Raw genomic sequence first — 13,793 nt, forward strand, 5'->3', positions numbered from 1 at the left:
AGGTCTGTGAGCAAGGCAAACCTGTTTCCCTGTTAAATAAGAGATCTAAAAGTTAGTAGTTTGAACCAGCTAATGAATTGACTAATGAGCTAATACAGTGGATTACTGTGCGATAAGAACCTAATTGTCTGTTCTCTAGTGTCAAGCTTCCATTAGCTTAGCCACCAATGTGATCAGAAGCCTCAGAAGGATAAATTATAACCTAAATGAATCTATGTGCCAATCAAAATGACAGAGATGACCAGTCAGTCCACAGCCCACTACCTAGACTCAGGGTCCTGGGGTCTCCATGTCAGCACAGGCAGAGGCACTCTGGACTGGCCATCAGGCACAGAAGATGAGAGGCTTTTTCTTCGGAGGAACAGCATGGGGGAGACTGATCTCACCTCGTTAAGAGCAATGTGAGGCAATGACTCTTGGGGTGTCCAGCTTGTCCACGGTTCAGGCCAGGCCCTAGCAGCAGGCTATGCATTGGGGCAGTCTGCCCAGTGGTTAGTGTACCACAAACCGGGGTTGAAGTCATCTGTCTTTGTGCCCAAATCTTCTCAGAGACCTGGGGAGTTTGAGGATTTGAGAGTCTCTGTTTGTCATAATAAGTTTAAACATGTTAAATGCCGCATTCGGCAGGTCTCTGACAGGTTTGAGGGCCAGCATATTTGAGTTAGGCAATCTGTCTGTCTTTAACTATACTGTAACTATATCTGCTCTAAACTATACCTTGCAAGCGTAAAACAGAGTGTTATGATCTGTAATTATGCCATGTTATGCAGTGTTTGAGGACCACGTCCATCTCACGTAGATCTATATAGACAAACTTTGTTTCTAGTCACTTTCTGTTCAACTTTGAAAACATGTGCAGGAGGCTAAGAAAAGCTTAATCCTGCAAGCGAGCACATCGGTTCTTAGCGTGACTGCAAGCATATTTCTGCACACCTTAAAGGATTTGATCATTTTAAGATGACTGACTTAACTTGCATTTCTTGATCATTAAAGGCTTGGGCTTTAGGTTCCATCCCTGTTACGATGGAGCCTTAAAATTCATAACCATAGTCTGTAAAGAGACTGGGAACTCTTGGACCTTTTCATGGTTGGCAGGATAGAGCACAAAAGCTTCCTGTACGGTTTAGCTCATAAAAAGTCTAGAGCTTACAAAAATCTGTAACATTAGCAAAGCCGTGTTTTTAAGGCAGTGATTCTTAACCTCTTAAGAGTGAAGATAGAGCATAATAACCAAGTTTTAGCATTGTAAACAATTGAATGTCTCTAGAATTAATAAATCCCAACTTAAAAGCATCTTTGGAACCCTTCACATGGTTTAGATTCTCTAAGCACAAGCTTTTAACTACTGACCCTGAGTTATGAGTTCAATCATATCCTGGTTTTGACCCTGGACTTTAAAGCATGCCTGGGTCTGAGAAGGGGTGAACAACAACCCATTTCTAGAGTCAGCAGTACGGTAGAACAGTATAAAACAACTTTAAAATTACATTTGAATTTACTATACCAAATCCATTGGCCAGAACGCCTGGAGGTGAACCCTGAGCACAGGCGGCTGGCGGCCAGAGAAAGAGACAGCGTTCATTCGTGCATCCAAGAACCAGCAAATGCATGAGAAGTTAGACACACATTTTTATTAGCTTGTTAATCTGAAAGATTATATAACCTTTATAACCTTGAAAGATCACCATCATATAAAGAACATTTTGAAACCAGGATTGAGCCACAGATACAGAATGTTGTTATAAAAATCCATACCAATTTAAAATGAGATTTGTTGTTTACTTCATAAAAAAAAGGTAAAATAGTAACTAGGTCGTTCATTAGGACTAAGAGGCTTTGTAACTGTTGCTTTACGCCGTGTGGTCATCTTAAGACGTGGGGTCACGTGGCAGGTGGCAGGCCACGTGGTCAACACGGTTGCACGGTTGCTATTTTAAAAACAACCGTGTTTCTATAGATGTTACAAACACATATGCACACGTATGTATGCTCTAAACAAGAGGTTTTTGAACTTAAAATTTAAACATCAGGGCTGGAGAGACAGCTCAGAGGTTAAGAGCACTGGCTGCTCTTCCAAAGATCCTGAGTTCAATTCCCAGCAACCACATAGTGGCTCACAACCATCTATAGTGAGATCTGGTGCCCTCTGCTGGTGTGCAGGCAGAACACTGTATATGTAATAAAAATAAAAATAAAAATAAACATCATACCCAATGAGCAAACCACATAAATCCTTAGATAAGAGTTTACAGTATAATCTTGAGTTATATTTTTTTCTTTGAGAGCAGAGTATAAAGAAACCAGAGGGGAAAGATTTTTAAGAGATGAGAGAGATAACGAGGCAATATAAGCCAGTCAAGCAGGTAGTCCCACGCTTGCCAGGAACCGAGGGCAGACGTCTGAGTGGCAGTTTCACCTGGTACCAGGATTTCAGAGCCTGAGAAAGAGGGGGAAACACACAGTGTAAGGAAGGGCACATGATGGGGTGTTCCTGCTGTGTGTTCACGCACCCAGGGTTGATGTTGGGGTCATCCTTAACTGCCTCCTGGTTACACCCAGAGCTCACCAGCATAGCTGGCGTTCTAGCTCTTGGGATCCAGTCTCTGCCTCTGGGGCTTGCATAGCTGGCAGGTGCCTTCCCAGAGCTTACCTGAGGCTTTGGGATCTGAACTCAGGCCCTGCACATTAGCAGCTGAGCTGTCTCCCCAAGCTCACGATGCTGTTTTAACCTTCATCTCAAGCTGATGGGTTGCGGAGTGACTCTGAGGGTGCCCCTTGGTTTTGCATTCTGTGTGCCTTTGTTTGCCTGTCCTGATCATTATGGATTTTAGGCCAGCCTGAGCTACAAAGACAAAGTTCTAGGAAAGCTTGGGCGATAGAGCCCATCTTGAAAGGAAGCGGGGAAAGAGACGATGGGAAAGAAAAGGATCGGCACTCCCTGCGGGCTTTCTGCTTGCCTACAAACCTTTATTTGGAGTGCATAGCAACAAACCCTTACCCCACCCAGGCCGGGGCCAGGCACACCGTGGCACCACCGTCAAGGGCAGGGCACCTGGCCCCCACCCGCCACTAACGCCCTGGCCTCCACAAGGACTGTCCAACGGTAGGACAAGGCTCCAGAGTTTGGGGATGGTTGTGTCACTCTCTCAGGTGCCCAACAACACATGTGGCTTGCTAGAAACTGGCCTCATGTGGCCATTTTCAGGATGGTGGATGGCTGAGATGAGAGCTAAGAGACTCAGCATCCCAGGAAGCAGGCCGGGATGCACAGCTGTTTCTTAGAGGCTACCGCCTGTTGGGGGGAGCCTACAGGGTCAATCCTGAGTGACATTTATCCTCATGGCTAATTTGTCAGCGAGCCCGGAAGTCTGGGAGGCCTGTCAGACACTCTCAAGAGCAGGTTAGCTTCAGCCTGCTCATCTGGAGTTCTAGGGCTCTCTGAGCTCCTAGAAAAGCTGTGGGAGTAACATCAGGGAGACAGGGCAGGTCCAGGAAATCCCCACGCTGGACTCTTGTGATGTCACCTTGCTGCACTGGCCCAGTCTTGACTTGGGTCTGTGCCCCGGAGCCACCTTCATCTGGGAATCAGAACCCTTAGCAGTCTCCCACACCAAGCTGAGTAACCTCCCTGTCCACACCCCCAGTACCTACGAGGGGAGCAGATGCCGGGCAGCCATGACAGGCGAGCGTCTCCCTCTGTCCCTCCAGATCCCCGACGTTCGCCGGCGGCCTCTTCTCCATCTCCAAGGCCTACTTTGAGCACATCGGCACCTACGACAACCAGATGGAGATCTGGGGAGGGGAGAATGTGGAAATGTCCTTCCGGGTGAGGATGGAGAGGGCCTGGAGGATGGAACCCCAACATCTCAGGGGATGTCTGGGCAAGCTCTCGTCAGGCGTTGATAAGGTGTCCACTTCCTGCCGTGGCTCCCCTCTCTGGGCCGTGGAGAGCAGACTGATGGCTCGAACCAAATTCCAGGCCAGAACCTGAAGAAAGAGGAAAGGGATAATAGGAGCAGTGAGGATCGAACTTAGGACTGTTTCTTGGAGGCTGTGGGAAATGGTTTGGGTGAAGGTGAAAACAGGAAGTGGTTGTCATCCTCCATTTTGGAAAAATCAGGCCCCTCTTCCCAAGCCAAGGGGCACACTGCCAGGGCAGCCATTGGGTTTTCCCCGTGTGCTTTCAACGAGCTCTTCATAACTGAGAGACAGGCAGTGGGACCCAGTCCTGACGGAGGCAGAACTCCGAGGAAGTCTGAGAACGAGGCAAATCAAGATAGGTCAGGAGGAATTGCCCTAAAAGGCTGCGTGAATCCCGTGCCGCAAGAAAGTGATAGGAGAAAGGCCTCCTTAATGGAGTCGCCCCCCCCCCCCCCCGGTCTGGTTCACATTAGCATGTGACTACTTCCTGGTGTGACTGTGGCTGTGACTGTGGACTCTGTTGCTGCCAAAGCAAAGGTGAAGAGCCGGCACCTCCCGAGGCCCAAAAGAGACCAGTGGGCGCCAGTCTGCGGCCAGCCTGCTGGCGTAGAGAAGGGCCTCTGACCCCGAGCCAGGCTCCGCTAGAAGAGTGGCACTCCCAGGGACCGCAGGCCCCTGACAGATGCAGGTCTGGGGGAACTCGGGTTTCCTGTGACCTCCCCCCGGGAAGATTTCACACCAGATCAGAGAGTCGGGTGCCCAGAGCAGAGGGTACACACATAGCGCGAGACCTCTGCCGTGGACCCTGACACCATCCCAGAATCACTCCCCCAGAGTGAGCAGCGCAGACAGAGAGCCTGGAAATGGGCAGCCGTGCCCCGGGAGGGCAACCGTGTCTCTCTCCGGGGATGGGAAGGGTGACGATAACTCACACGCAGGACCTGTGCTGTCCCGGGGAGCTTATCCTCCACCCTGCTGAAAGCCCCATCCTGTCTTCTTTTGTGTCAGGTATGGCAGTGTGGGGGACAGCTGGAGATCATCCCCTGCTCTGTGGTAGGCCACGTGTTCCGTACCAAGAGTCCCCACACCTTCCCCAAGGGCACCAGTGTCATTGCGCGCAATCAGGTGCGCCTGGCTGAGGTGTGGATGGACGACTACAAGAAGATTTTCTACAGAAGAAATCTGCAGGCATCGAAGATGGTCCAGGAGGTAAATGTCTGGGTGTCTGGGGAGCAAAGCGTGAGATCCCGGCCCCTTGTCAGCCACCCAGTGGGGGGGGGGGGTCCTATCTCCCTTCCTTCCTCAGAACTCTGGTCACTGCGCCCAGCACACCAGGCCCTGAGGCTGCCCTCTGCCTGGGAGGCCCAGCCTGGCTCTGAGGGGAAGGAGAGGAGGGAAAAGAGACAGGAGAGGGAGCCTGCCTCAGTCTACACGGAAGAGCCTGGGCTGTGGCACTGACTGTTGTGGGGACTCGCTTGGTTGACAGAATGACTTCGGTGACATTTCGGAGCGACTGAGACTGAGGGAACAGCTGGGCTGCCACAACTTCTCCTGGTACCTGCACAACGTCTACCCAGAGATGTTCGTCCCTGACCTGAACCCCACCTTCTACGGAGCCGTAAGTTAGCCTGCCAACCCCGGGCACCCCAGAAAGTCAGGACCACGCGGTGCAGCAACAGACAAGACAAGCCAGCAGGACGGAGGAGACTTTGGGGCTTCCTCCAGTAGTTAAAACCTGATAAACGATGAGTAGAGATTCTTAAGCTTTGAGTCCGTGAGACTCCCCAGGAGGCGTGTGAAGACATGTTGTGAGGCGAGGCCCCGGCTTCTGGCAAGTCCCAAGAGATGCTGAGGCTCAGCTCCCTAGTGCTGAAGACCTCTCCAGACTGGGCATCCTGGCTGTTCCCGGCAGAGGTCGCCTGCCCCGCCCAGTTCCTCCCAGCCCCGCCCAGCTCCTCCCAGCCCCGCTGCAGGGTTCGTGCACAGAGAGGGGAACTCGGTCCAGGTGGGCCCCACACCCAGCTGAGCTGTCCTGCCCCCGCTTTGTGCAGATCAAGAACCTCGGCAGCAACCAGTGCCTGGACGTGGGCGAGAACAACCGAGCAGGAGGGAAGCCTCTCATCATGTATGTCTGCCACAACCTCGGCGGCAACCAGGTAGAGGAAGCCTGCTCCGCCCGCAGCCCGCAGAGGCCTGTCTCCGGCCGCCTCTCCCCACCCGCCCCCTTCCCCAGTCTAAACCGTGCTTCCCTGAGGCCTGCGTTAGAGGAGATGCAGGAGGCGCCCCCCCACCCCCCGCAGGACGCACACAGACAGGGCCTGAGCCAGGGACACAGGGCTGGCATCATGCTGGGCACTGGAGGATGAGGGCGGACCGCCGACAGGGAGGGCCGTTGGCGAAGCTGGCTGCTGGGCCTGAGGAGAATTGTTGAGCGCTTTCCCCGCCTATACAGACTCAGCTTTTGCCCCCAATCCCCTGGCCAGAAACTACCACTGTGACCCCACTCCAGTAGTGAACCCCCCAAGCAGCCACCTACTGACACCCTGGAAACTTGCCTGTAAGGTACCCCGCAGTGCCCTGGCACAGCCCTGAGGGGTAGCGACTGCTCCCCTGCATCCGTCTGCTTTCTAATGCTGCGTTTTAGACACAGGGTCTCACTACCTAGCCCTGGCTGTCCCGGAACTTCCTATGTAGCCCAAGCTGGCCTCAAACTCATAGAGATCCCTCTGCCTCCGCCCCCTGAGCGCTGAGCTTAAGCTGTGTGCCAAGGTAACAGAACTAACCAGCAATGTTCCCCTCCCACCGCCCCTCAGCCGTCCAGTACCCAGATCCGGGAAATAAAAAGTATTTACAATCAGAGCTGGAGCACGATAAACGGAAGCAAAGCCTCTAAAGCAGGGTCAGATGCAGCCAGCCTGTAGGATGGCGTCGATGCCCATCTTTTACGGCAATGGTCATTCGTTAGCAAGCCCTGAACTAGCTAGCGACTGCGAGGACGCTTACCACAGGCTACACGGCACAGCGTTCTGCTAGCTGGAAGGCTGAGGCACAAGGATCATGCGTTTGAGGCCAGCCTGGTCTACATGACAGGGATGCAGAGTAGCCTGAGCTAGAGAGCGAGACCCCATGTCGCAGCAAACAGCACACTAATTGGTGCTTAGCATAAGGCTAAGGTAAATTTTAAGGTATAGTTCAAGTTATATGCACCATAACTCCCGTGTAACATGGCAGGCACAGTCATGAAAAGTCTCGGCACAGCTGGCCTCCTGCCCGGGAGGCCGCGGCTTTCATGGTAGGGCAGTGGCTTCAGGAGGCAGTGCGCGAGCTTCCCGCCTGCTCCTCAGGGCGTCTCGTCTTGCCTTCCAGTACTTTGAGTACACGTCCCAGAAGGACCTTCGCCACAACATTGGGAAGCAGCTGTGTCTACACGCCAGCGCCGACACGCTGGGCCTCAGGAGCTGCCGGTTCGTTGGCAAAAACAGCAAAGTGCCCAAGGACGAGGAATGGGAGCTGACCCAGGTGAGTCACTGGCCCCGAGGGCTCAGGGCCTTGAGTGCACAGCGGCCCACCTGCTCTTCTCCTCCTCTCCGTCTCCTACCTGAGCATCGCGGGGTGGGAGCAAGGCAGAATGCACAGTAGCTGTGATAATGCCTGCTTCTGGCTGATTAAAAGAAGGAGGAGGAGGAGGCTGAGAGTGTTGGCACACACCTGTGATCCCAGCGCTCAGGGAGGCGGAGGCAGGCGGAGCTCTGCGAGTTTGAGGCCAGCCTGGTCTACAAAGCGAGTCTAGGACAGCCAGGGCTACGCAGAGAAACCCTGCCAAAACAAAGAGAAATGGAGCCGAGATGATCCACAGACTCTTCTGCCATGGTTCATTTTAAGGCTGAATCCGATAGCTGACGGTGGAGAGTCCCACTGTCACGGCTCTTGCCCGCCTCCGTGCACAGGTGCAAGGCAGCGCCCAGCCAGGCCCCCTCTCTCTTAATCGTTCAGGGGCTTTGTCCCAAAGGATACTATCCCCACTTCTTCCAAGTACTCAGGTGAAACTCAGTAAGTTTGCCTGGCCCGGGCCTTAGCGCTGGCAAATGGCAGGCCGTTTGTAGGAATTCAGACCTCCCTGAATTGGCTGGAGGTTCAGGATCTTTCCCGGAAGCACACTTCTTTCTGTGGGAGAGATGGTGGTAATTCCCAAGCAGTCAGGGCTCTACCTCCTTAATCGCCTGCTCAGAAAAGGAATGGCCTAACCATGAGGCTACCAGAAAGGACAGAGCCCAGGTTTGACCAGAAGCAGAAAAGGGGGCAGCAGATGTGGCCCCAAGTTTTTGATCCTGCCCACACTGAGTAAAGGGAGGTCCTGAAAGGGTTTCTCTATCTGCCATGGTCTTGCGGTCTTCTGGGACACCATCAGGCTAAGGCCAGACCCGGGGTCCAGCACCTCCATGGAGGGAGCCGAAAGCATCGTCTTGGTACCACATTGCGTTTCCTTTGCCTTTTGTCGGCTGCCCTTGTCTCACTGCTCTCAGGTTGTCCCTTTGCCTTCTAGGATCAGCTCATCAGGAACTCAGGGTCTGGCACCTGCCTGACATCCCAGGACAAAAAGCCGGCCATGGCCCCCTGTAACCCCCAGGACCCCCTCCAGCTCTGGCTGTTTGTCTAGGCCTGGGACCATTCCCGGTGCAGGCCCAACAAGCTCCCCAGGAAGTGGGGTCACCAGGCATCTGGGAGTCTTCTCCCAGCTCCTCTGGAGGCTTGAGAGTTGGATGTCTAAGCCCAGCGGCCAACAGGGCAGGACCCTCGCACTTCCTGCAGTCACTGGTCCTACTCTCTTTCCTCTGTGCCGGCGGAAGAGCCAGGGGCCACAGGCTAGTCGGACCAGGGCTCTCCTCCTCTCCTCGAGACAGTGGCCTCCGAAGAGCCTAAAAGTGTGTGCTGCAGAGGGACTGGAAGTGCAGAGACCCTCCCTTGCTAGCGCACACCCTAAGGGCAAGCGGTGGAGATGTACACTGAGTGCCTTTACCCACGTCGCTTGCACAGTTACCCTCGGAAGAGACAGGAAGGAGCTCTGCCCGTTGTATCAGTGAGAAGGTTGAGACTGAGCTGGGATAATGTTTAGGGAAAGGTCCTGGCTTTGACCACCTAGCACCACAGAAAACTGAAAAGAAGGGAGACCAGGAGAGGAGAGCAGGCAGGAAGATGCAAAAGCTCAGGCTGGGGCTGAGGCTCCATCTTTGGTGCTGAACCTGGGCTCTTCCGCACACAAGAACACTAGGCCATTTCTTGACCCCTCTCTGATCGTTCTGACTGGCTGGCCTCCAGGAAGATGGGAGGCCGCGCTGAAGGCCCCCTTTGTTTTAAGCAGTGTTTAAAGTGATAAAATGCAAAGCAGGAAGTAGGTGTGAAGGCGCAGGCTTATAGTCTTGGGACTCAGAGAATGAGGGAGGAAGGTTCTTCAGTGCAAGGCCAGCCTGAGCGGCAGAGCTAGACCTTGTCTCTAAAGCCACAGAAACCAGCACGGGGCATGTGGAGGGCGCGGCCTTGCAGCCCTAAACTCCGGCAGCCCGCTTTTTATATTTATTCTTCAGCAGAAACTAGGTAGGTGCTTTGTCCAAGGCCACCTGGCAAGGTGTTTGTGGGCTCTGAGCCCAGACCCCAGATAAGGCTAATCAGCGTTCGAGCGGGCCAGGCACAGTGTGCAGATGGCGGGAGGACTGGCCCATCTGAACGAGCGTCCTGTGTGGAGCCGTACTGAGAATGCCAACCCTTCCACATTCAACTTGGAGCCCACCAGTACTGGAAGAAAATAGAAACGCCCTGGAAGGCTTTGGGGAGCATCAGTGGCAAGCTGTCGCCACACGAGGGCACCAGGGGGCCACAGCTGCTCTCCTGGGAAAAGACCAGGCGTGGTCCAGCCAGAAGGAAGGAACCTCGCCAGGCTGAGATCCTGGGTGGGGTGCCAAAGCACAGACTGATATGGAAACCTGGTGGAAATAAAGGTTGTTTGTATTGGGGTCCTCTCTTCCTGCTTTGGTCCACAGCTGAAAGACTGGACTCTCACATGGGTCTATTACAGCCACTGCCACTAATCTGCAAACGTCCTGTAGCCTGTGTCCTGAGCATGAAAGGCGTGTAGGTGAGGTGTAAGATGGGGCCCCTCCCCTGTGGAACTCCCACTTTAAATGTAAGTGAGCCCTGGAGTGTGCTAGGAAAGGGTTAAAGGGAGTCAGGAGAGACCTCGGACAGTGGCCGCCAACTCCATCAAAGGAAGTGGTAGGAAGGACTCGGGCCGAGATACCGCATAGGCAGCTCCTCAGCCAAACCACAGGCTAAGGTAGGAGCCTGGAGAACAGGGACAGTCAGATGATGCAGTGATGGGGATGGAAGCTAGAAGCTGGCATTGGTGGGTCCTGAGGCAGAAGCAGGCAGGTATCAGTGTGAGGCCAGCCTGGACTACACAGCAAGCTCAAGGCCACCCAGGACTATAAAGCCTCAAAAAGAGAAAAAATGGGGGGTGGGGGGGCTGGAGAGATGGCTCAGTGGTTAGGCTTCCTTTCTGCTCTTCCAGAGGACCTGAGTTCAAGGTCCAGCAGACACGCAGTGACTCACAACCATCTGTAACTCCAGTTCTAGATTCCATGTCCTCTTCTGGCCTCTGAACACATCAGGTACATAAGTGGTACACAGACACACATGCAGCAAAACACTCATATCCATACAATTTAGACAAGTATTAAAAAAAAGAAGAAAGAAAGAAATTTAAGAGCTGGGAGAGTTCAGTCAGTAGCATGGGCCTGGCATGCTCAAGTGCCAGGGTTTTTCCTCTTATCCAGGTAAATTGTGTGTCATGGAATAAGCCAGTAGCAGCCAGGAGCTGGGAGCAAGAAGAGACGTTCACATTAGCAGCTACAGAGAGCTGGAGACCAACCTGGCCTACAATGATGGCGACAATATGTTCAGATCGCAGTGACATAAAGATGACCATGCAGATTCTAGTCATTTCTTCAGGTCTTGCTGAAACAATTTCACGGGCCTCTAAATGTATTCTGGGCCCTAAGCACTGTTCCTGCTAGCTAGATCCACCCTGTGGAAGAGTGGGTTAAATTCCAGCTGAGAAAGGCTCTGTGCACCGTGCTAATGGAAGTCAAATTCTTGACCCTAATGTTGGCCCCAGTAAACATCCAAATATTTATCAGGCATAAGTTATTTCCCATTTATTCTAGAATTCTCATATCACCTCCTCAGCCCAATCCTATTATACCCAGCTAAGGTGCCCACTGTATTATACCCAGCTAAGGAGCTCACTGTGATGCTGATGGGCTTCCTCACACCTGCCCCCAAACAGAGTAGCGTCTCCCAGGAGCTATTCCTCTCCTCTTCTTTCCAGACAGGCTCTTGCTGTGTAGCCCAGGCTGTCCTCCAATTCTCAATCCAGCCTCCCTTGCCCCATGCTGGGGTCATAGGCTTGTACTATTTCTTGAGTGTTGCCCTACCACTGCTTCAGGAATCTTTCTGGAATAGGCACTCTGACACCAGTGGGAGTGGGAGAGCGGAGCTGCCACAGGTGGTCCAAACCCAGGACAGCTCCTGAAAGGCTTCCATCCTGGGCTCAGTTTAAATTCTCTTTTTAAAAAAAGATCATATTTATTTATTTTATTATGAATATGAGTACTCTATCTGCATGTACACCTGCAGGCCAGAAGAGGGTATAGATGGTTGTGAGCCACTGTGTGGTTGCTGGGAATTGAACTCAGGACCTCTGGACGCACAGCCAGTGCTCTTAACCGCTGAGATAGCTCTCCAGCTCCTTGCATTCTCATTTTTATATTCTAAGACCACAAGGTGGATTAGGCAAGCAAGTGATTTTTTACCAAAGCCTGCCTGGAGTCAGCAGTTTGTTAGGGCAGCAGCCCATTGTTTCAGCTATTCCTCCGGGTCATTCTGTTCCAGGCAGCAAATGAAGACCTGGCAAATAGGCAGTACAAGCAGCGCTTTAGATAAATCAACAAATAAATCAACAAATCAGTGTCTAATAGCTGTTCCTTTTCTTCCTTAATCAGATCCAATTCATTCAAGCTTCCCCTCTATCAACCTGGGTTTTTCCAAGGTTGGTGGGAAGTTCTATGACCAGCCATGAAGTTCTGTGGTAAACTATGCTAAATACCACGGCCTCCTGCCTTTGCTTGTTTGTTCAGTTGGAAAGGGAGTATTGCTGGGCATGGTGGCCCATGCCTTTAATCCCAGTACTCAGGAGGCAGAGGCAGGCAGTTATCTGTGAGTTCAAGGCCAGCCTGGTCTATAAAGCAAGTCCATAATAGCCAAGGCTACACAGAGAAACCCTGACTCAAAAGAAAAGAAAAAAAGAGTGTGTTCTTAGAATTGAAATAGCTTACTTGAAGAAAAACCACAATTCAGTGTCTCAGCACTGCAGCCAAGCAAGGCCACTGTCATGTGGAAATGAGAGTGTCTGAAGAAGCCGTGTGCCATTCTTAGCACTTACAACCTCAGCAACCGAAGGCTGAGGCAGAGGACTCTGAGTTCAAGACCAGACCCTGGTCTTGAAAAAGAGAGAGCTTAGCCAGTTAGGAGAGGAAGTACCAGTTGTGAAGGGTTTAAGTGGAACCCTAGAGCTAGTTCCGTGTTTGGGTTTGTTTGAGAAAGGGTGTCAGCCCGAGCTGGCCCTGAAGTCCCTGATTCTCCTTCCTCTACTTTCTACGCCCTGGAACTGCAGGTGTGTGCCCCCAGTCCTGGCAGGAGGCTGGTTTTCACATGCGTTCAGACAGGGGTTCTCTGTGTCAGACCAAGAGCAGAGACGGTCCTGCCCGTAAGCGTTGAGGGCACTGGAATCTCTGGTGTCTGACAGTACACTTAAGAGGCCCTTGGGCTGCTTCTTGAACACCTCATCCTAGACCAGCAACTGACTGCCGGTCTCCAGAGAGGCAGGAGGGAGGAGGAGAAGGAGAGGCCTGACTTCCCCAGCCAGCTCATCACTCCTGTTTCTGGATGCTGGAGGTGGACCTCAGAGGAAGGCCTTCAAGCTGAGCATCAACTCTCCTGAAGGCTCAGGGAACAGACTGAAGAGCACTGAAAGCCTCTTTCCCAGTCTCCCTAAGCCCCGACTCTGAGGTGTGTAGGTAACAAGGTCCCCAGGGAAGCTTCGGCAGCTTCCAGGCTCTGCTGATCTGCTCTGAGGCCTGCGATGGCTGAGCATCTTGTGCCCAGCTGACTCTTTTCTGTCCTCTTCGGGGCACGCTGCCTTCTCTTGTGTGGCTTCGCCTTGTATGGCTTCTGCCCTCCATCCTCATGGCCTGAGCGTTTGCTCTTCCCTTCTGCCCATGTGCTCTTGTTCTGAGAGCTCTGTGCCTTTCCCATGGGGAGTCTCCAGATGTTTCTCTCCACAGCATCTTCTCTGCTTTTCTCCTGGGCTGAGCTTTTATCTATGTGCTGTGGACAAACCCCATCTCCCTCTTTGGACACAGAGAACTTCTGTGTCTCCTCTTCAACCCAACCCCCAGTTCCGAGTGCCCAGGACAGGTCTCTGCATTCATAGTGCCACAGTAGACAGTGAGATGGTGGCGGGTAAAGAGAGATTCCGACAACACACACACAAAAAAAAAGAGCAATCCTCATCTTTCATCTTAATGTTTTAATTGTTGTATTTACCTCTCTATGTTTTTACAGCGTGCATGTCTGTGCATGAGCACGTGCGTGTGGAGGTCAGAGGGCAGTCTGCAGGAATCCATTCACTCCTTCTACCATGTCAGTTCTGGGGATTGAACTTGGCTTGTCAGCTTGGTGGCAAAGGCCTCCACCCTCCCGGCCATCTCATTGGTCCTCTGAGGGTTTGCTGGATGCTTCTCAACTGAGGCTAACTCTGT

General features: G+C 52.5%; 1 protein-coding gene across 5 annotated transcripts in view; it reads left to right on the top strand.

Moving 5' to 3' along the window:
* Positions 1-9,929, top strand: part of Galnt6 (polypeptide N-acetylgalactosaminyltransferase 6) — a 33,904-nt gene extending 23,975 nt beyond the window's left edge. For all 5 annotated transcript variants that reach the window (XM_021658800.2, XM_060388597.1, XM_060388594.1 and 2 more), the window contains exons 7-12: positions 3,709-3,826; positions 4,930-5,130; positions 5,408-5,539; positions 5,973-6,077; positions 7,288-7,440; positions 8,465-9,929. In XM_021658800.2, coding sequence (XP_021514475.1) covers positions 3,709-3,826; positions 4,930-5,130; positions 5,408-5,539; positions 5,973-6,077; positions 7,288-7,440; positions 8,465-8,578 — 823 coding nt within the window. In that variant the 3' untranslated portion in view covers positions 8,579-9,929. The remainder of the gene's footprint in view (positions 1-3,708; positions 3,827-4,929; positions 5,131-5,407; positions 5,540-5,972; positions 6,078-7,287; positions 7,441-8,464) is intronic.
* The last annotated feature ends 3,864 nt before the right edge of the window (positions 9,930-13,793 follow it).

The sequence above is a fragment of the Meriones unguiculatus genome, chromosome 8, assembly GCF_030254825.1.
Source record: "Meriones unguiculatus strain TT.TT164.6M chromosome 8, Bangor_MerUng_6.1, whole genome shotgun sequence".
Taxonomy (NCBI): Eukaryota; Metazoa; Chordata; class Mammalia; order Rodentia; family Muridae; genus Meriones; species Meriones unguiculatus.